At 40.1% G+C, this 21,246-nt stretch overlaps 1 protein-coding gene across 1 annotated transcript in view; it reads left to right on the top strand.

Annotated features, from left to right (window-relative positions):
- Window positions 1-21,246, top strand: part of HAO1 (hydroxyacid oxidase 1) — a gene marked incomplete in the record, with an annotated part of 60,692 nt that overhangs the window by 23,920 nt on the left and 15,526 nt on the right. The window contains 2 exon segments of the mRNA XM_070052068.1: window positions 2,992-3,247; window positions 12,972-13,147. Coding sequence (XP_069908169.1) covers window positions 2,992-3,247; window positions 12,972-13,147 — 432 coding nt within the window.

Here is a 21,246-nt window from a genome sequence, read left to right as displayed (position 1 = left end):
GCCAGTTGCTTCTTCCTGGTCTCCCATGCGGGTGCAGGGGCCCAAACACCTGGGCCATCCTCCACTGCCTTCCTGGGCCATAGCAGAGAGCTGGACTGGAAGAGGAGCAAGCGGGACTAGAACCCAGTGCCCATATTGGATGCCGGGGCCACAGGTGGAGTATTAACCAAGTCAGCCACAGCGCAGGCCCTACTTGTAGTATTTTGACATTCAATGTAGAATGTCTCTAGATATTTATTATGAATCAAGGAGTTGGGTGTTCCTATAGGCAGAGCTGCAACCAAGTCTACATGATACCTTTCTGCAAATTACAAAAAAGAAGCTCTGTAATCTGATGGATCCTCCTGGCTAGACCCCTTTCTACAGTCACACTGCATTGATACTATGTGGCAGAACTTCCAGTGAGATTTGAAATCTCCATGTCTTCCCAGAGTTGTTGGCCTGACATCTCTCAGGCACATGGAAAACCTACTCCCTTGGGTGTCATGGCCCTGAAATCTTGAGGGAGTACATTTATCTATGCTTGGTGTCCAAGAACCTTTATGGCTTCTGTGAGTTCTAGAAGATCCTTGTCTTGGGAAAATGATCAGACATGTTGGGTTTTCACTTACTTTGGGGCCCATCTCTGTGTTACCTTATTTATACCACATCCTCTTGAGGAAATAATTCTTTTCTGCTATTTTGATGTTTAAAGGATTTTGACGCAAGCAAAGAATGCCTATGTCTCCTGGTTTTTCTCCCAAATAGAAGTGGGTGATATGGGGTTATTTTCCATATTTTAGATTTTGAGATAAGTCATACGGAAGTCCAGATGTTGGTATGTGTTCTTACTTATAAAAATACGGGAATATTTGGGGTACTATTTGGCAAGTCATGAGAACTTAGGATAGACATTCTCAAATGAATGAATCAGTGACCCATAGACATGATTACTAGCTAAGTCTTCTGTATTTGGAAAGCAACCTAGAGAACATGGATGAAAAATACCGTCAAAGTCATAGTGAGGTAGCATTTCTCAAAAACAAAACCCATCTTCTGCCACTTGAATTAGACTTTATCCAATGTGTTTAATATTATTTACATGTCAGAGTATGATCCTACACTGATAGCAGCATCATCTGGGAACTGGTTGGAAAGGAAGATTCTTTGTCCCCTACTGATATCTGCTGAGTCAGAAACTCTGGGTAGGACCCAGAACTCTGTTTTTAACAAGTCTTCAGGTGATTTTGGCCATCTGCTAATGCTTGAGAAGCACAGATACTTTTTATCCTCACTGGGTAGCTTTAAAAAGAGCATCTGATTTGATCTCATCATCATCCCATTAGTGTGCCTCAAACAGCTATGTTTCTTCCCATTTGATACATGCTAGATACTCGGAAGTCTAGGACCTTTAGTCAAACTGTCAGTTTTATATATTTATAATTCACTCTTGATTCTATATATGGTACACAAGCATAGTATCAATTTGCTATCTATTCTTGGAGGAAAACCTATCATCATACTTTTTTCATCCACTAAGAAAATTTCTTTGATGATTCTATCTAATTTTTTCACTCAATATTTTATTTATTGCCAGCTTGCTAAAAAAGATGGAGCATACATAAGATATTGAACAAAAACTTAAAAGATAATGCAAATGATGGAATAAGTCATTATCAAATTTTTAAAATAAAATTTTTAAAACTAAAAGGAAGAATAAATTAAACTTAACCACAATTTTCCCACCCATGCTTAGCATTTAGTTTGTTTAGATTCAAATGTCAATAATAACATTTGTACAATTGTGGAATCATGCATGCAAAATGTTTTGTAGACTTTATTCTTTCCTTAATATATTTGTATATCTTGGATATCTTTCTATGTGTGTGAATTTTCTTTTATACTTACAATCTTCATGGTTCTCCAGAGAACAGGGCCTATAGGATCTGTATGTGTATATATATATATATATATGTATTATCTATCTAGAAATAGATACAGATAGACTCATATCATCTACCCCCTAGGTACAGATTTATTTTAAGGAATTGCCTCATGTAATTGTAGAAACTGCTATGTTCTAAACCTGCATAATAGCAAACAGTCTAAAGCTAGCCTGCTGGCAAAATTCTTCCATTTCCTTGGGGAAGATCAGTCTTTTTTTTTTTTTTTTTTAAGGACTTTCATGGATCAGATGAGATGCATTCATATTTTGTTAGGTGATTTGCTTTATTCAAACCTCCTGATTTAAATATTAATCTCATCCAAAAATATATTCATAGCAGCAACTAGGTATATTTGACTAAATATTTGGATGTCATGACTTAGCTGAGTTAACACATAAAATTAGCCATCACAAAAATATTATGAGGGTCAACACTTCATTTCATAGATGAGCTATAGTTTAACTAAACCTGTAAGAATAGACATCCAGCTGTACCCAATTCTTTCACTGTTGTACTACACATCTTTGGCTATTTGACGTCATTTTTTAATTTTTTTTAAATTTTTTTTTGACAGGCAGAGTGGACAGTGAGAGAGAGAGAGAGAAAGGTCTTCCTTTTTCCGTTGGTTCACTCCCCAATGGCCGCTGCGGCCAGTGCGCTGTGGCTGGCGCACCGTGATGATCCGAAGCCAGGAGCCAAGTGCTTTTTCTGGTCTCCCATGTGGGTTCAGGGCCCAATGACTTGGTCCATCCTCCATTGCCCTCCCGGGACACAACAGAGAGCGGACTGGAAGAGGAGCAACCGGGACAGAATCCGGTGCCCCGACCAGGACTAGAACCTGGGTGCCGGCACTACAGGCGGAGGATTAGCCTAGTGAGCCGTGGCGCTGGCTCATTTTTTTCTTTAAGACCAATATTCAGAGGGGAAAAGAGCACATATTTATAACTTTTAAAACATTCGTATTGCCAAATTGCCCATGTAGACATCATTACATCTTGAAATACAACCTGAAGGCTTGGGAGGTAGAAATGTCAGGCCTGCCTTTATCATCTCGTTTCTTTCGCAGCCTGTCAGTCCTTGGGGACAGGTATGATGCTGAGTTCCTGGGCCACCTCCTCAATTGAAGAAGTGGCAGAAGCTGGTCCTGATGCACTTCGCTGGATGCAGTTGTACATCTACAAGGACCGAGAAGTCACTAAGCAGCTAGTGCGGCGGGCTGAACAGATGGGCTATAAGGCCATCTTTGTGACAGTGGACACCCCTTACCTGGGCAACCGCTTCGATGATGTGCGTAACAGGTTCAAGCTGCCACCACAACTCAGGTAACAATGATCATTGGGGCACTATACTGGTTTGCTAATTCTCTCTGATTTTCTGTGAGCCAGTTCCAAAGACTTTCTCATTTGCAAGTGAGTGCCCTGGGTAGTTAGTTATAGCTATACCAAAACATTGTTCCCAAGGTGTAGTTTAAAGGAATCTTGATAAGCTCAACCTAGAAGTTCTAGGTAGGGTTCTAGAGATAGTGCATTGTTAAATACCCACATAATCTCTAGCAAGGGCACCTTTTTTTGTGAGCATCATTTATTGAGCTATAAAATGGTATAGGAATTGCCTGTATACTTATCAAAGTCAGGAACATTTATGTACCAGAATGTATTAAGGGATTTGGGAAGTAGGGGCCCAAGCACTTGGGCCATCTTCTGCTGCTTTCCCAGGTGCATTAGCAGGGGGCTGGCTTGGATGTGGAGTAGCCAGGACATGGACTAGTGCCCATATAAATTTTACTTTTAATTGTATTGGAACAAGAAGGGCTGGGAAGGTTGAAAAAAGAGAAAAGAAAGTAAAGATGAAAGAAACCACTACTTTGGCCAGTGCCGCGGCTCACGAGGCTAATCCTCTGCCTGCAGCGCTGGCACCCCGGGGTTCTAGTCCCAGTTGGGGCGCTGGATTCTATCCCAGTTGCTCCTCTTCCAGTCCAGCTCTCTGATGTGGCCCGGGAGGGCAGTGGAGGATGGCCCATGTCCTTGGGCCCTGCACCCCCATGGGAGACCAGGAGAAAGCATCTGGCTCCTGGCTTTGGATCGGCGCAGCACGCCGACCATAATAGCCATTTGGGGGGGTGAACAATGGAAGGAAGACCTTTCTCTCTGTCTCTCTCTCTCACTGTCTATAACTCTCTCTCTGTCTAACTCTGCCTGGCCAAAAAGAAAAAAAAAAAAAAACAAACCTCTTTGATCCCTTGTCTTCTACTTCTTTCCATAATAGTCCTCATTTGTTGAGATTCATCTGTGATCGATTCATTCATTTAGTCTCTCATTCTTCTTAGCAAAAGCAATATATCAAATAATCTTAAATTCAACAACTATGATTTTATCAGAGCTCTCAGCTTGTCCTTTAGAAGGGAATTGTTTTCCCTTACCTTTGGATCCTGTTGAGGCAAAGTTGGGAGCACAGTGGAGTTTACTGAGAGAAAATCCAATCTCTCTATACTATAGACTTATTTTTCCATTGTTTTTCCTTCTTCCAGTTACCACTGCAATATTTTCTTGGGCTTTTCATACCATGTATGACAGATGTGGGATAACCCTCAGGGCTAAAAGATTGGAACAGGGATCAAAATCTTAACTTTAGGAGCCAGCACTGGCATAATGGTTAAAGCCACTGCTTGTAGTGCTGGCATCCTGTATGGGCACTGGTTCAAGACTCTGCTGCTCCACTTCTGATCCAACTCTCTGCTATGGATTGGGAAAGCAGTGGAAGATGATCTAAGTCCACGGGCCCCTGTGCCCACATGTGAGATCTGGAAGAAGCTCCTGGTTCCTGGCTTCGGATCATTCCAGCTCCAGCCATTGTCAGCCATCATGGGAGTGAACAAGTGGATGGAAGACTTTCTCTCTCTCTCTCTCTCTCTCTCTCTCTCTCTCTGCTTCTCCCTCTCTATAAAATAAATAAAATTAAAAAAAATCTTAAAGGACATTTTGATGAGGGAATCCTAAAGCATCCAACAGAGTAGGTGAGATGATGAGGGATGCCTTTTCGGGAGCCTGGATCTCATTCCACATGAGCCATTGTTTCCTCTGCCTATCCTTTAATTGTTTTGAAGCAACTAGAGCTAGGAAATTTGAATAAAGACAAAAGGGTAGAGATGAAAGAAACCACAAGTAAACACATTCTGCTTACTCTTCTAAAAGATTAAAGAAGTAAAAGAATCAGAACCAAACCAGCATTCCATGTAGAACAAAAAGACTATTGGAAGCCAGAGGTTTCATATATAATAATTCACACTGGAGTGTATCCCAACCACCGCATATGTCCATATACAATCTTGCATAAGTGTCACATAATCATCATGTGATTTGGCTGTGCATATGCCTAATGTGATTAGAAACTATTGCACATGAAATATCGCTATTGAGCCATATGTATGATAGCTCTGGGATGTCACCTCCTGATTCTGCCAGGCAAACTGAGGATGTTGTACTGTCCATGTACCAGCAGTAGATTAATTACAGAAGGAGAAAGTGTTCTCCAGGCCAGACCTGCCAATAAAATTACCCCACATATACCAGACGCAGAGTTACCAAGCACTCTGTCTTTAAAAAGAAATAATAATAATAATAATAATAATAAGGAAAAGTCCCTGACATAGTCTTATGCCTTGCCAAATACATCAGAAACAGATGATTTTAAATTTCCCTTAAAGGGAATTTGTACAATTGTTTACATTGTCTCTCTCCTTTGACTCCTTTTATTTAAAAATTTTTATATCATTACTTTTATTCATTTGAAAAGCAGAGAGAGAGAAAGAGAGAGAGAGAGATTTAGAGAGATCTCCCATCCTCTGATTGACTCTCCAAATGTCTGCAACGGCCAGGGCTGGGCCAGGAGGAAGCCAGGAACCTAGAACTCTATCTGGGTTTCCTACATGGGTGGCAGGGATAAAGCAACTTGAGCCATCACCTACTGCCTCCCAGAATGTGCATTAACAAGAAGCCGGAGTTGGGAGTGGAGCCAGGACTCAAATCCAGGCACTCCGATATGGGATACAGACATCCCAGGCAGGGTCTTAAGTTTTAACTGCTGTGCCAAATACCCACCTTTTTTGTAGACTTCCTGAAATAGTTTCCCATCATCTAGACTCCTTACAAGAAACATTCTTCATTATTTCTCCTTGGCCATTTGAAAAGGAGTTTTCTATTCCTTTTCCTTCACATCTTAATTCTACCTCTACTAATAATAACAAATAATAATAATAATAATAAATATTACAGTAAGGGTTTTTGTTTGTTTTTCACATTTTAAGAAACACTTTCTTGCTTTGGAAAGCAAAATACATTTCACAGAGGCATGGAAACAGATGGGGGAGATGGCACTGTTGTTAATTCTGGCTGGTACCTTATGCTCCTCCAGCACTGGGGCCACTCAGGGAGGAGCTGGAAGGTTGATTTTCTTTCCCCCTTTTTCCTTTCTTTGCTCCTGGGCTCCTGCCCAGATGACGTGAACGACCATGAAACAAAGACCCCTTTCAGCTGCTGTTGTACACAGGAGTGGCCACAGTTCCCCAGTTTGTCACATCTCTGGGCTGAAGATGATCACAAAATGAGCAATATAACCAGGTTAGAGGGAACCCTAGTAACATCCCCAGCTGGGTGCAAAGAAACTGTCATTGTTTGTCCTAGGGAACGTCAAGGTAGTCAGTGCCTTCTGGTCATCTCTTCTGCAGCCCACATTCAGCTCTTGCAGGCAGGGTACTCAAATAGGAGGTCCAGACTTCCCCTTGAGGCCACATGTGCCCCAAAAGCTCATCTGTTAAAGCCTGATAGGAAATCGTTTTCTTTCCGCAACTGACCTGACTCATGGAAGGTGAAGCCTGGCTTTTCAAAAGTGAGGTTTGGCAGGCAGGGGAGACAGGAAATCCAGAGGAGAATGAGTCGGTAAAGCAGTGGCTCCTTCCAGCCCTTGCTACTTCCTCTGCCTGGCTGGGGGGAGGGTCCCACTCTTGGCATCTGGGAGCAGCAAGAGTTCAAGGCTTTGGTAATCTCTGCTTGGTCTATATGCAAAACACATGTATGTTTGTGCATAAAAAATGGCATAGAAGTTCCTGAAACTGAGAGAAGTAAGGCAAATACTTATCTGCTCTAGAAAGAAGCAAGGAATGAAGACAGTTAATCAGACTGACTCCCAAGGCTTTTAGGCGTGGCTTTTTTTCTTTTATTCCTAAGATAAATTTATTGATTGATTTTTAAAGGTAGAGTGACAGAGAGAGAAGGGGGGAGAGAGAGAGAGGTCTTCCATTCATTGATTCACTCCCCAAATGGATGTAACCACCAGGGTTGAGACAGGCCAAACAAGGTGCCCAGAACCCCTACTGGGTCCCTTATATGGATGGCAGGGGCTCAAATACTTGGGCCATTGTCTGCTGCCTTCCCAGGTGCATTATCAGGGAGCTGGATAGCAAATGGAATAGCCAGGACTTGAACCACTGCTTGATACAAGATGATGGTGTTGCAGGTAGTGGCTATAAACCTGGCTCCAGAGAACTTTTGCTTTCTTTATAACTCCATAGAGATGCTCACATACCCTGTTCAGATTCTCATCTTTAGTGCAGTGCCAGGGAAGTTTAAAGAGAGAAAAAGCAATTTCTGATCTTGACTAAGATCAAAGTATATCATGTTATCTAGCCTTTCTGTGATTTGCCTAGTGATGTTATAAACCGCAAAGTGATTAGTCACAGCATATAGAAGAGGTCATACAAAGACAGAGTAGACCTTCACCATCTTCCTAGGTCTCTCTTGATGAAAGTGGCCTGTTGGACTCTATGTGAGCTGACCTCCACTACTTCTCTGCCTCACATCCAAGCACTCACAATCTCCCTATTCTGCCTGGCCACTCTGCTTCCCTGCCAGGCATGGTGAAACCACAGAGACTTAACACCTGCTGTTTCCTCTGACCATGATATTCCTCCCCCCTCCCCAAATCAATACACCACTAACTACTTTTCATTAGGGATTAATCTACATGTCTCCACATTGGGAAAGCACAATAAAAATTGATGGTAGAGAATAGGATAAATATACCTTTGATCAAGGGGGAGGAAAGCGGGGAGATTGATGGAAGACTTGGCACATGATCCAGTAGCATCTCAATTTTTAATCAGGTAAAGTTCCACATTGAGAAGTGTGGTAGGTCAAGATTGTCCATGTACTAATGTCTGGATACTTTGCATGGCAAAATAGGCTTTGTAGATATGATTAAGCTAACGATCCAGAGGTGGGGGAAATTATCCTGTTTTATTCCACAAGGTTTAATTAAATTAAAAATGCCTTTAAAAGAGAGAAGCAGGAATGTCAGAATCAGGGCAGATCAGATGATAGAAACAGAGGTTGGAGAGACAAAGCCAGGAGCCTGAGAAATTGACAGTCTTCAGAGGTTGGAAAAGGGAAAGAAATTGATCCTCCCTTAGCAACTCCAAATGGAATTCAGCCTTGTAGACACCCTGAGTTTAGTTCAGGAAGACTCATGTTGGGCTTCTGGCCTTAAGAACTATGATATAATATACGTATTTTTGATTTTAAACCTCCACATTTGTGGTTATTTGTTATAACAGCAAAAAAAGAAACGGAGATAATAACGTTGCTCTACTAATTCCTCCTTAACATAGCTTCTCATTGAGGCCAACCCTGATTACAATATTTACAATTTCAGTTTCAGCTTCTGCCAGTTCACTTCCCTCTGATCTGCTCCACTGTTTTCTTTATTTTATATAGTTCTTATTTTTAACAACTCCAATTTTCTTATTGATTATAATTATCCTGGGCAGATATTTTGTTTCATTTTCTGGTATATCCTAAATATCTAAAACCTTGGCAAATAGTAAGTGCTCAATCTGTAATTGTTGAATTAATCAATAAAAATTCACCACAACCTGTGAGATCTTCTCAATGTAAGGTGACTAGTAAGAAGTTGAACCAGGATTTGAACTGAAACTTAAAATTCATTGTCTGAACCTTTGTTCTTACTGACTGGATACATTGATGAAGAAATTGTCATGTTTGATCTCAACTTAAGTGTTTTCCTAAACAAAGAATTGAAGGCTGGTTATCCATATACTAATCCCTATATAGACTCTAAACGTCTCTCTCAATCTTTTTCTCTTCATATTGTGTTGTACTAGTTGTTTTTATTTTATTTTATTTCCCAGTGTAGGTAACTGACTATCTTTATTATAAAATTATAAATATTTATAGCAAAAATATTAAATATTAATAACATTTTTAGTGTTACTATTCTTTATTTAATAATGTTTTGCTTTATTTAGTAGTTATTACTATTTTTATGTTGCTGACTTCCTAAAAACTAAATCAATTCTGTATTAGATTATAAAGGGCCATTCTAGGCATGAGTACCTTGTAATGAAGAAGTTCTCTTTCCTTTTAGTCATTAAACAGATTGAGATTCTAATAATTAAGTCCTAAGTAATAATGTTATTATTTTGATGCTGCCCTTTTTTTCTTCCTTACGAAATGGAAATCTTTGGTTATCAGAAGTTTCTTTAAGTGTTTTTTGTATAAATGTCATAATCTGAATAAAAATAGCATTCAAGGAGGTTTCTTTCGGAGCCACTGGTAAAACACTCCATCGTGGGTCTCTGTCAAGATATCTGAAAACTTTTTCTTGGCTTCTGGTTGTGAACAAAGTTTTAGAGTAACAACAAGGCTTCATTGTGCACTGAAGTTTCTGTAAGGCAACATTCATTCAAGTGTTGATCTGCATTTCGCCGTCCAAGAATAACAACAGTTATTTATATAATTTTATCCATGTTTCTGTTTTTTCCTATCCATTTCACCCTTTCACCTCACCCCTGCTGAAACACTGTGGCTTGTTTGGGATGGGGGTGGGTGCCATGTAGGGTATAGATGCATACAGATGTTTTTCTTTTTCCTGTTTCCCCCCCACCCATACCCCACCCAGGTTTTGCGAGGGATAGAAAGACTAGACTTTTTCTTATTATTATTCTTACTTAAAAGTTTGGAATTTGATATCATTTATTAGAAATAGAGTAGGTCTCCATAATAAGGATATGTTTATTTAACAAAAGTTTGGCTTCATTCATTCAAGTTAGAGTAACCATGAAAGGACAAATTCTATGATAAAATGTAGAGCCATAAGTGATTTGATAAAATCAAAATACTCCAGCATTTCAGCTTAAATCTCTACCTAAGTCCAATAATGATGTAAGTACCTATATAACTTTCATGGTGCTGGAATTTCTATGATCTTTAATGGGCATCTGAGTCCATGAGACTGTAGGACTCACTATCCAATCATTGTTGAGAAAACTTTGCCAAGGGATTGAATCAAGTTACATGGAATATGAATGTTCATGGCCTTATGATAATGTTTGCCACTTAAGTTATACAACCAATCATCTTAACTGAAATACACTATAATGTAAAAAGCTTTAAACATAGTTTTGTATTAAGGGAAAGTGTAATTTTGTTAAAAATAAAAATAGTGTGATAAGAGGCTTCTGGGCCTATATAAATGTCTTTTATAGTCATAGGTCCAAGGTCTCTTCTATGTTCAGTTGCAGAGCTTGTAGAAGGGAAGAAAGAGCTAGCAATAAGCCAGAGAGATCAATATAAAGCTGAACTTTTGCCCCAAAGGAAGATTGGCAGGCAGGGTCATTTATAATGTATGTGGAATTGCAAGGTGAATCTAGATCACTGTCATGATTCCAAAACAGCCTTTTAGGAAATGACATTCACAGCTGGATTTTGGGAGGTGGGCCACAGAGTCACATGGATGGTGCCATTTTGTATCAAAATGGCCATCCTTGCAGCTAGTGCTCAGAGATGCAATCATAAAAGACTTTGCCTTTATTTGGGGAAACTGCCAAAATCTAGTAAGCATATTAGGAAATTAGTACAAAAGAAAAGATTTCAAGCCTAGGGTGATCCAGCAGCAAAATCTTGGCAGTGAGTTAGAGAAATACTGGTCTAAATGGGGACAATACAATTAGACATAGGAGAAGGCAGCAACTTAGTGGTGTTTTGTCTCAGTTTGGATTCATCTAGAATCAGACCATGAGCCAGTTATTTAAGGGTGAGAAGTTCATTTGGTAAGTGAAGGAAGCATTGGTAGTAGAAGTAGGGACATGGTACAAGGCAGAAAATGCAGCAAATAAAATGCAGGTTTTTTAAGACAACTACAATTATAGGCAAATGAAACTTAATGCTGCTTGGAAAATCTTAGAGCTTATGTTGAATTCATCTCACAGTTTAGCTAGAGGCGAGGTGCTGGGATATTTATACTTCAACATCCCTGACACTTCCAAGTCTGCTGTGCTGCTTATGTGGGTGGTGACACAGACCCCAAGATCAAGAAAGACCAACAGGCAAAGAGATGAAGGATTGATAAGTGGAAAGCTCATACCCTTGTAAAAGTCATCTGGAAGATTAGGGAAATTCGAGTAAGTACACAAAGCAGACAGAACAACTCCATGGAGGAGGTAAAGGCAGGAGTTGATGGTTTAGCTGCTAGGGAACACTTCCCATTTCTTCCCTTGCTTGCTAACACCATTGCTATAATAACAGGGCGGGAAAGAGAGTCTATAGTGACATTAGACAGAAGGTGTTAACACATGTTATTGCAGTTCCAACCTGCTTTAGAATTTTATCCAAGAACATTGGAAGGCTTCCTGAGGTCAGTTAGGATAGTCTGAATGGAAATGATATCTGGGCCGCCGCCATGGCTCAATAGGCTAATCCTCCACCTAACGGCGCCGGCACACCAGTTTCTAGTCCTGGTCAGGGCGCCGGATTCTGTCCCGGTTGCCCCTCTTCCAGGCCAGCCCTCTGCTGTGGCCCGGGAAGGCAGTGGAAGATGGCCCAAGTGCTTGGGCCCTGCACCCCATGGGAGACCAGGAGAAGCACCTGGCTCCTGGCTTCGGATCAACGCGGTGCACCGGCTGCGGCGGCCATTGGAGGGTGAACCAACGGCAAAGGAAGACGTTTCTCTCTGTCTCTCTCTCTCACTATCCACTCTGCCTGTCAAAAAAAAAAAAAAAAAAAAAAAAAAAGAAAGAAAGAAAAGAAAAGAAAAAGAAATGATATCTGCATAGTGAGAATATAATTAGAAGTTAAGAGACTCAGGTTGGAGCCCAAATGTTACCATGAACCAGTTTTTTCCCCATGGTGGGACATCTTGTTCTATACTTCTGTTTTAAATTTCTAAGTAAAATGAGAATCATGGCATATTAATTTTACTTTCTTGGGGCTGGCTCTGTGGTACAGCAGGTTAAAGCCCTGGCCTGAAGCGCCAGAGTCCCATATGGGCGCCGGTTCTAGTCCCAGCTGCTCCTCTTCCTATCCAGCTCTTTGCTATGGCCTGGGAAAGCAGTAGAAGACAGCCCAAGTCCTTGGGCCCCTGCATCCATGTGGGAGACTTGAAAGAAGCTCCTGGCTCCTGGCTTTGGATTGGCACAGCTCTGGCCATTTCGGCCAATTGGGGAGTGAACTAGCAGATGGAAGACCTCTCTCTCTGTCTCTACCTCTCTCTGTAACTCTGTCTTTTAAATAAATAAAAAAAAATTACTTTCTAAAAGATATTTAAGGAAAAATTATGATAATATTGGCATTGGAAAGCCCGTTTAAATTATTAATTGCCATGGAAATGTTTTTTGTTATATTTCATTCTCATTGATGGCCTAAAATAGCATCAAGTCTATTGTCCAAATCCAGAAACTAGCTTAAAAAGAAGATATTCTAACATGCCCACATATTTTCCTTGAAATGCATTTGTTTTTTTATAAACACAGTCTAAGATGTAAACTAAACATTAGTGGTCAATTAAAATCATAAGGCTGTCACATTTAGCCTGAAACCCTACATTAAAACATTGGATATGTGCATGTAACCAACCTATAGATGGTTGAGGAGAGAAGTGCCAATTATTATCAAAAGGGTAACTTTTCTCATCTAATCAATCATTGTAAAGATATGTCTAACTGAGAAATTTCTCATTTTATGTATCTTATTGTTTCAGACTGAAAAATTTTGAAACCAATGATTTAGCATTTTCTCCTAAGGAAAATTTTGGAGATACCAATGGACTTGCTGCATATGTGGCTAAAGCAATAGATCCATCTATCAGCTGGGAAGATATCAAATGGCTGAGAGGACTGACATCACTGCCAATTGTTGCGAAGGGCATTTTGAGAGGTTTGTTCATTTCTTTACTTGTGTCCATATGGATTTTATTATCATTTGTAAATAGGGTCATGATATAGTCTTATTTAATTTTATTTATTTATTTAAGAGGTAGAGTTACAGATAGAGAGAGGGAGAGACAGAGAGAAAGATCTTTGCATCTGCTTGTTAACAACCCAAATGGTCCTAATGGCCAGAGCTGGGCTGATCTGAAGCCAGGAGCCAGGAACTTCGTCCAGTTCTCCCACACAGGTGCAGGAACCCAAGCACTTGGGCCATCTTCCACTGATATCTTAGGCCATAGCATAGAGCTGGATCAGAAAAGGAGCAGCTGGGGTATGAACCAGTGCCCATATGGGATGCCCACATCACAAGTTGGGGCTTAGCCTACTCCACCACAGTGCCAGTCCCCATCGCATTATAATTTTAACATATTTATTTGAGAGGACGAGGACAGACAGATAGACACACACACACACAAACACACACATACATACATACATACACCGAGACAGGCAAAGAGCTCCCATATGCTGGTTCATTCCACGGTGTCTGCAGTGGTTCCCTGGCTGGGACCAAAATTGGGACCTGGGAGCTCAATGCAGGTATCTCACGTGGGTGGCAGGGAGACAACTACTGGAGCCATGGTCTAACACCTTCCAGAATGCATATTAGCTTGAAACTGGAATCAGCAGCAGAACAAGGATGTGAACCCAAGTTCTCCAACATAGAAGGTAGGCATCTTAACCACCATACCAAATACTCACTCTTGGTCATGACATTCTTAAGGGAAAGCAGCTAGCTAATCAGGAAAAATTAACATGGAAATAAGACATCCTAACCCTCAATTCTCTCTTTTGATGTTAGTGAGTAACTTTCTTCTCATTCTCAGGTAATATACTGAAGTAGAAGCATGCTCTCATAAGTAGAGAGTAATCTTTTTCAAAGTACTGGGATATCATTGCCTTATTTTGGAGCTGTTACTAACACATGGAGCTTAGCAAAATCTTGGTAGAACATCATTAATTCACTGTTTTGCTGGAAAGCTACAAACAGTTGCTCTCAGAGCAAAGAAAACCTCAAAGAATGGTAATATAAGAGTCAGACTGGTTTTTAGAGCATTTTCTCTTTTACTGTTATTCCTTCCAAGTACAAATTGTTATGACTAATGTCTTTAGTTTGGTAAAACCCACATCGTATCTCTGTAGAGAATGGTTGACTAGGACAGTAAAATCCTCAACTACCAAGCTGTGAGTATTACAGAACTTTTCCTCGGCATCTGCCTGTCCTCGAATCCCACAGGGAGATACCAATGACTATAATAATTTTGGAGTGTAAATGTGTTCACCCACAAAAATGTTTTCCTGCCTTTGAAAATATATTTTCTTAAGTATGGTTATATAAGTAACTGCCAAAAACATTTTTTAAACTGAAATGTTTGAGTAATTCTCTCTGGCAGGAGAGAATCTATAATTTATCTGAAGTCCAACAATGACTTAGAATCAAGGCTTCTTTACAGGTTTTAGTCGAATGTACATGAGTCATAATCTGTGCTTTTGAAAAATATTATATACTATTTCCTATTAACCATCATCCTAGTGGAAAACTACTGAAAACTGTAGTTCAGTGAACATATCCTGATTTACACATACTTTTAAACACGTTTCACTCACCTTACTTGCATCCACATCCTATTCCATGATTGTCAGTGCAGCTGCCTGTGGCCACATGCAAATGTCTCTACAAAAGATCGTTAACCTGAAGGTTCTGTGCCATTCATTCACTCATTCATTCATCCATCCATTCTCTTATTCACTCAGTCACTCCTGCATTTCAAAGACATTTATTCTGCTTACTGTGTTATGAAATTGTTATAAAAAGTAACTTACGGTCCTTTCCAAAGAGCAGCCTGCTCCTATAGGAGACAGACATATAGACAAGCAATTTCAGTACAATAAAATATCAATGATGTTGAGATAGAAATCTATGTCATATAAAAGCGTAGGTTAGAAAATGGGTTAGCAATGACAAAAAACAAAAAGTAGAAAAGGTTTTATTCCAGAATAAAATATGATGCTTGAGTTTTATGATGATATCAAGTCAATAGACTACATTTCAAACTGAAATCCCGATAGAATGAACCAGCTATGAGTAATGATTTCTACAATATGTAAACTATGGTAGAGAATGTAGATGTTAAGGTGGTTAAGAACTGCTGATGTGGGCCGGCGCTGTGGCTCACTTGGTTAATCCTCCGCCTGAGGCACCAGCGTCCCATATGGGCACCGGGGTCTAGTCCCGGTTGCTCCTCTTCCAGTCCAGCTCTCTGCTGTGGCCCAGGAGGGCAGTGGAGGATGGCCCAAGGCTTGGGTGCCTGCACCTGCATGGGAGACCAGGAGGAAGCACCTGGCTCTTGGCTTCAGATCGGCTCAGCGCTGGCAGTAGTGGCCATTTGGGGAGTGAACCAATGGAAGGAAGACCTTTTTCCCTGTCTCTCTCACTGTCATCTATAATTCTACCTGACAAATAAATAAATAAATAAATAAAATAACTGCTGATGTATCTTGATCATGTCAGCAGTCTCATCACATTAGCATTTTAGAAAATCATATTTTATAAAAAAGAAAATCATATTTTATACAATGGACATAATATATATAGTGGTGGCAAAAGTGTTATTGGAGAGGATGTTGTGGAACTGTTTACCCAGGTAAGAGATGAGTGTAGGTGACAGGTGTTGGGAAGCTTTTTTTTACTGCCCACGGCCATTTGGATATTTATAAAATAATTCACAGGCCATACTGAATTATTCACTTAAAAATTAGCCTGCTATAGAGTTACTGAATTTTGAGTCCCACCTGCAGTTGCCTTGGGAGGGCCAGACCAGATGATTTCCTGGGCCTCATATGGCTTGTGGAGCAGACGTTCCATACTCCTGCCAGAGTAATGACAGAGAGGGGACTGAGAAGATATGACTAAAGTACAGTTAACCATGGTCATGGCCCAGGGCAGCTAGCTTGAAAACACTAAGGAAAAATAAAATTCTAATCTAGTCTCAAATTTTCTCAGTTAAATAGGGAACTAATAGAAGAATGAGATTATATCATTTGTAAACCAACTTTTTGATTTAGGATTCCCAATTCATATCATTTTCTGCAATTTCATCACCTAGGTTATGATGCAAATCCACTTAATTAGATTTGTTATCATGTGTGAAAATGTATAAATAAGCATATGTGATACTGAAAAATCCAGTGGCTTCTAGATTTTCAATCTGTAATAATTTGACCTTGTACTCTGTCACCACCGCTTTTCTTTATTTCTGAGTCATATGTATAATATGCCTTGTTTCTACATGTTTTCATAAAGTTTAGCACATAGAGAATAACTCCAATGTTTGTTGGGCAAAATCCTCAGTGAAAATTATATGAGTCTATATAATTAAAGAGAGCTCCAAAAGCAAAAGAGGGTTAGGGCATTTGACATTTGAAAGGAACTGACTTATTTATTCATGTGCAGTTTACATTGACCAGCTTTCTGTAACTATCTGTTTTATTTATTTAACAAACAAGAATCATCTCTATGACAACAACTCACTCAAGTAGCACATATGCTCAATCTGGATGGGGGGAAGTGGTGGGAAATTCAGTTCTTAATATTTCACAAGTCTTCATTCAGAAGTCACATGGATTGAATGAAAGGCATCTATCCTCTTTCATTTTCCTTTTACCAGAAAGTGCAGATTATGTTTGCAGGACCATGAAATCATGAGCAACTGGAAAGGTCTAGATGAAACATCCCACCCTTACAACCATTTTAAGACTTACATTTTAATGAATGCAAACTGGAATGCAATATGTAATCTCTTGGTGTGGTTAGGCTCTGCCCTAGGAGAATGTCAACACAAGCTCCAAACATGTCCTTCAGACAGAATTTGGTCGTTGTCATAACTCATGCTAATGAACAGATAAGTTTCATGCATTAAAGAATAATGCTTGTTAAAGTTTCCTTTTTCCTTTTCCTCCCCTCCCCTCCCCTCCCCTCCCCTCCCCTCCCCTCCCCTCCCCTCCCCTCCCCTCCCCTCCCCTCCCCTTCCCTTCCCTTCCCTTCCCTTCCCTTCCCTTCCCTTCCCTTCCCTTCCCTTCCCTCTTTCTTCTCTTCTCTTCCCTCCTTCCCTCCCTCCCTCCCTTCCTCCTTCCTTTTTTCTCCTGAAGCTGTCTTATATCCATTATGATTTTTTGTTTCAGAGAAACTGTTTTCTAATTAGTTCTTTTCATATACACATTTCTTCAAACATTCTCAAAGAATATTTACTCATAGTTTGTGAATTATGTTCAAAATTGCCACCATGTGGAGAAGACTTCAAAAAGCTCATGGAAAATGGATCTAAAAGATAGATTTATTTTGATGTAAAATATCGAAATCCATGCCTAGCTATTTCAGAATATATGTTCTCATAAACTCTTTGAAAATCCCTCATAGTTAGGGTATAGTTACTAAACACCTCTAAGCCAGTACTTTTTTATTTTATTTTATTTTATTTTATTTTTTTATTTTTTGACAGGCAGAGAGGACAGTGAGAGAGAGAGAGAGACAGAGAGAAAGGTCTTCCTTTGCCGTTGGTTCACCCTCCAATGGCCGCCGCAGCCGGCGCGCTGTGGCTGGCACACCGCGCTGATCCGATGGCAGGAGCCAGGTACTTATCCTGGTCTCCCATGGGGTGCAGGACCCAAGCACTTGGGCCATCCTCCACTGCCTTCCCTGGCCACAGCAGAGAGCTGGCCTGGAAGAGGGGCAGCCGGGACAGAATCCAGCGCCCCGACCGGTACTAGAACCCAGTGTGCCGGCACCACAAGGCGGAGGATTAGCCTAGTGAGCTGTGGCACTGGCATAAGCCAGTACTTTTGAGAGAGCCCTGAGTTGAAAGATCCCAGAGCATAAGGGTAAATCTTGAATACTTACATTTGGCCTTGATATTTTTAGATCAACTATGGGAGTAATGTATTAATAAAGTAGCAAATAGTGTTATTGCCTATTGTGTTTCCCAAACAATCAGTGCCTTCTCAGATTAACAAATATAGAATGTCACACTAGTAAACTCTAAGGATTAATGAAAAGAAAAAATGCATGAATATTTTGTCAAGTCATAACATTTTGACTTTCTCCTTAAGACAAAGAAAGCAATATATGTGAAACTGACATCTTCAGATTTGATTATTATTTATAGCCCCCATCTATATTCCTGAGGAACAGTGGTCTTTACACTTTCTACTTGTTGAATCCTTTATTTGGTGAAAGATTAAGCTTCTGACTATAAAGTAAATTGAAAGTATATTATCACAAAAAATAAAAAGAATATTAAAGGAAGAAGGAAGGAATGTAGGAATGAGGGAGGGAAGGAAGTATTGTTATATTCTCTTTTTTTAAGATTTACTTATTTATTTGAAAGAGTTACACAGAGGGAGGAGAGGCAGAGAGAAAGAGAGAGAGAGAGAGAGAGAGAGTGAGAGAGGTTTTCCATTCACTGGTTCACTCCCCAATTGGCCGCAATGGCAAGAAGAGCTGTGCCGATCCAAAGCCAGGAGCCAGAAGCTGCTTCCTGGCCTCCCATGCGGGTGCAGGGGCCTAAGGACTTGGACCTTCTTTTGCTGCTTTCCCAGGCCATAGTAGCGAGCTGAATCGGAAGTATAGCAACTGGGACTCAAACTGACACCCATGTGGGATGCTGGCACTGCAAGAATTGGCTTTACCTACTAGGCCACAGGGCCGGCCCCTTGTTATATTCTTAAAGCTGTGAATATAAAAACATGAAATTTGTCCTCTTTATATCAATAAGTAAATAAATATATTTTTCAAAAATTAAAATAACTTTTGAGTTAATAGCAAAACTTTGAAAATGTGGAACTGTGGACAGGTTTTCCAAGCAGCTTTAGAGAGAGGCTTATATCTGACTATAAATTATTCTTATTGTGTTTTCTTCTCTAGAAACTCATAACACCATCTTTTGAGCAAACCATTTTGTCATCTCCAGCTATATTCACAATATGCCTGGAGAAATGGAAAAATCACTTGCAATGAAGGAAGATAACAAATTGTTGCTTAAATAATATGTGCCTCTAATGGACTGCCCTTTATAGTTGTAATCCTGGCTAGGATAAAACCTTGCTGTTATAAACAGAACTCAAAGAGACTTGCCAAAAGCACCCAACAAGCACATCTTCATCCACCTACTCATCTTCTTAGTTTAAACTCCTTGATCCACCAGATGAAAATAACAATAACAGTTAATATTTAACTAAGTGTCCAACATGTGTTAGGCACCTGCTAGACACTCATCCATTTCATTCAGTCTATAAACTGATCTTATATGGTATCCTCATTTGATGACTTAGGACAATGATGAACAGAGAAGTTAAGTAACTTGTCATTTTCAAAGCAAGAGAGTAGTGCATGTGAGATTTCAATTCAATTTGTCCAATGACTTAGCCTAAGCAGTTAATCACTTCTTCATAGTGTATGAGATCTCTTTAAGGCTAACAACTTATTTCTTAAAAAACCAGAGTGTGGCTACGTGGTGGCAACAACTGGCTGTAAATTGGAAGACTACATACATGCTCAGTGATGGCATTCATAGACTATCATTTTATGTTTTTTTATTTTGTTTTTATTTTGATGTGATATTTGCTATTATGTACATAACTAGATAACCAGAAGAGATCATACCATTTCATAATAAAATCTTACATTGCTTCTTAAGATTATTTATACTGCATCTAGATTTAAAATACCATATGGCATCTCTTTGTTGGGACAGAGATGTAAACATTAAAGTTGAGCTGATATGGTCATCACTAGCCACATGTGACTATTTTAAGTTAATTAAAATTAAAGGGGCCAGGTGCTGTGGCATAGCAGGTAAAGCCACCGCCTGCAGTGCCTGCATCCCATATGGGTGCTGGTTCAAGTCCCAGCCGCTCCACTTCAATCCAGCTCTCTGCTATGGCCTGAGAAAGCAGTAGAAGATGGCCCAAGTACTTGGGCCCCTGCACCCACATGGGAAACCCAGAAAAAGCTCCTGGCTCCTGGCTCCTGGCTTTGGATCAGCACAGCTCTGGCTGTTGCGGCCAACTGGGGAGTGAACTAGAAGACAGAAGATCTCTTTTTTCAACTGTGTAGTATTCTATAGAGTACATATCCCATAACAAAATGGAGGAATCTGGAAAACATCATGCTGAGTGAAATAAGCCAGTCCCAAAGGGACTAATATCATATGTTCTCCCTGATCTGTGACAACTAACTGAGCACCTAAAAGAAAATCTGTTGAAGTGAAACTGACACTATGAGAAACAATGACTTGATCAGCCCTTGTCCTGACTGTCAAGAAACAGCTTACTATTTTATTCTTTTGAGTATTTTCTTTTTCTGCTTAATACCACTGGTTGAACTCTTTAACACACAATTATTCTTAGGAGTTTAAATCCAACTGAAAATTGATCCCTGTTAAAAATAAGAGTGGGAATAAGAGGAGGAGGAGATGTACAGTTCGGCACACACTCACTCGGACATACCCCTAAGAGTAAAGCTAGAAATATGCCATGGGACTCCAAATCCCATTAAGTTGGCAGGTACCAATGCCATCTTACTAGTTAAAGTGATCAGTTTAAGTTCATAATTGATCATAAAGATAGGTTTAAGTGTCAAAGAGATCGCATAAATAAGACCAGTGTCTGCTAATAATAATTGATAGAATAAAAAGGAGAGAACGAGCCAACATGGGAAGTGGGATACACAGCAGACTCATAGAATGGCAAATGCCCTAAATAGCACTCTGGCCTCAGAATGAGCCCTTCAGGCATTCAGATCTGGCTAAAAAGCCCATGAGAGTTTCCTCAGGCATGGAAATCCAAGACATTGTGGCAAAAAATGACCTAAATGAAAGATCTCTGTGAGTGAGATCCCAGTGGAAAGAACAGGTCATCAAAGAAGGAGGTACCTTTCTCTGAAGGGAGAAGAAAACTTCCACTTTGATTATGATAAGGTCGGAGTTTGTGAACTCAGGAGGCTTCCATAGCTTTGGCAGCTCATGACAAGAGCCTTGGGTGATTACTGAC

Source organism: Oryctolagus cuniculus, chromosome 11 (assembly GCF_964237555.1).
Source record: "Oryctolagus cuniculus chromosome 11, mOryCun1.1, whole genome shotgun sequence".
Taxonomy (NCBI): Eukaryota; Metazoa; Chordata; class Mammalia; order Lagomorpha; family Leporidae; genus Oryctolagus; species Oryctolagus cuniculus.
This window is presented reverse-complemented; position numbering and strand designations above follow the sequence as displayed.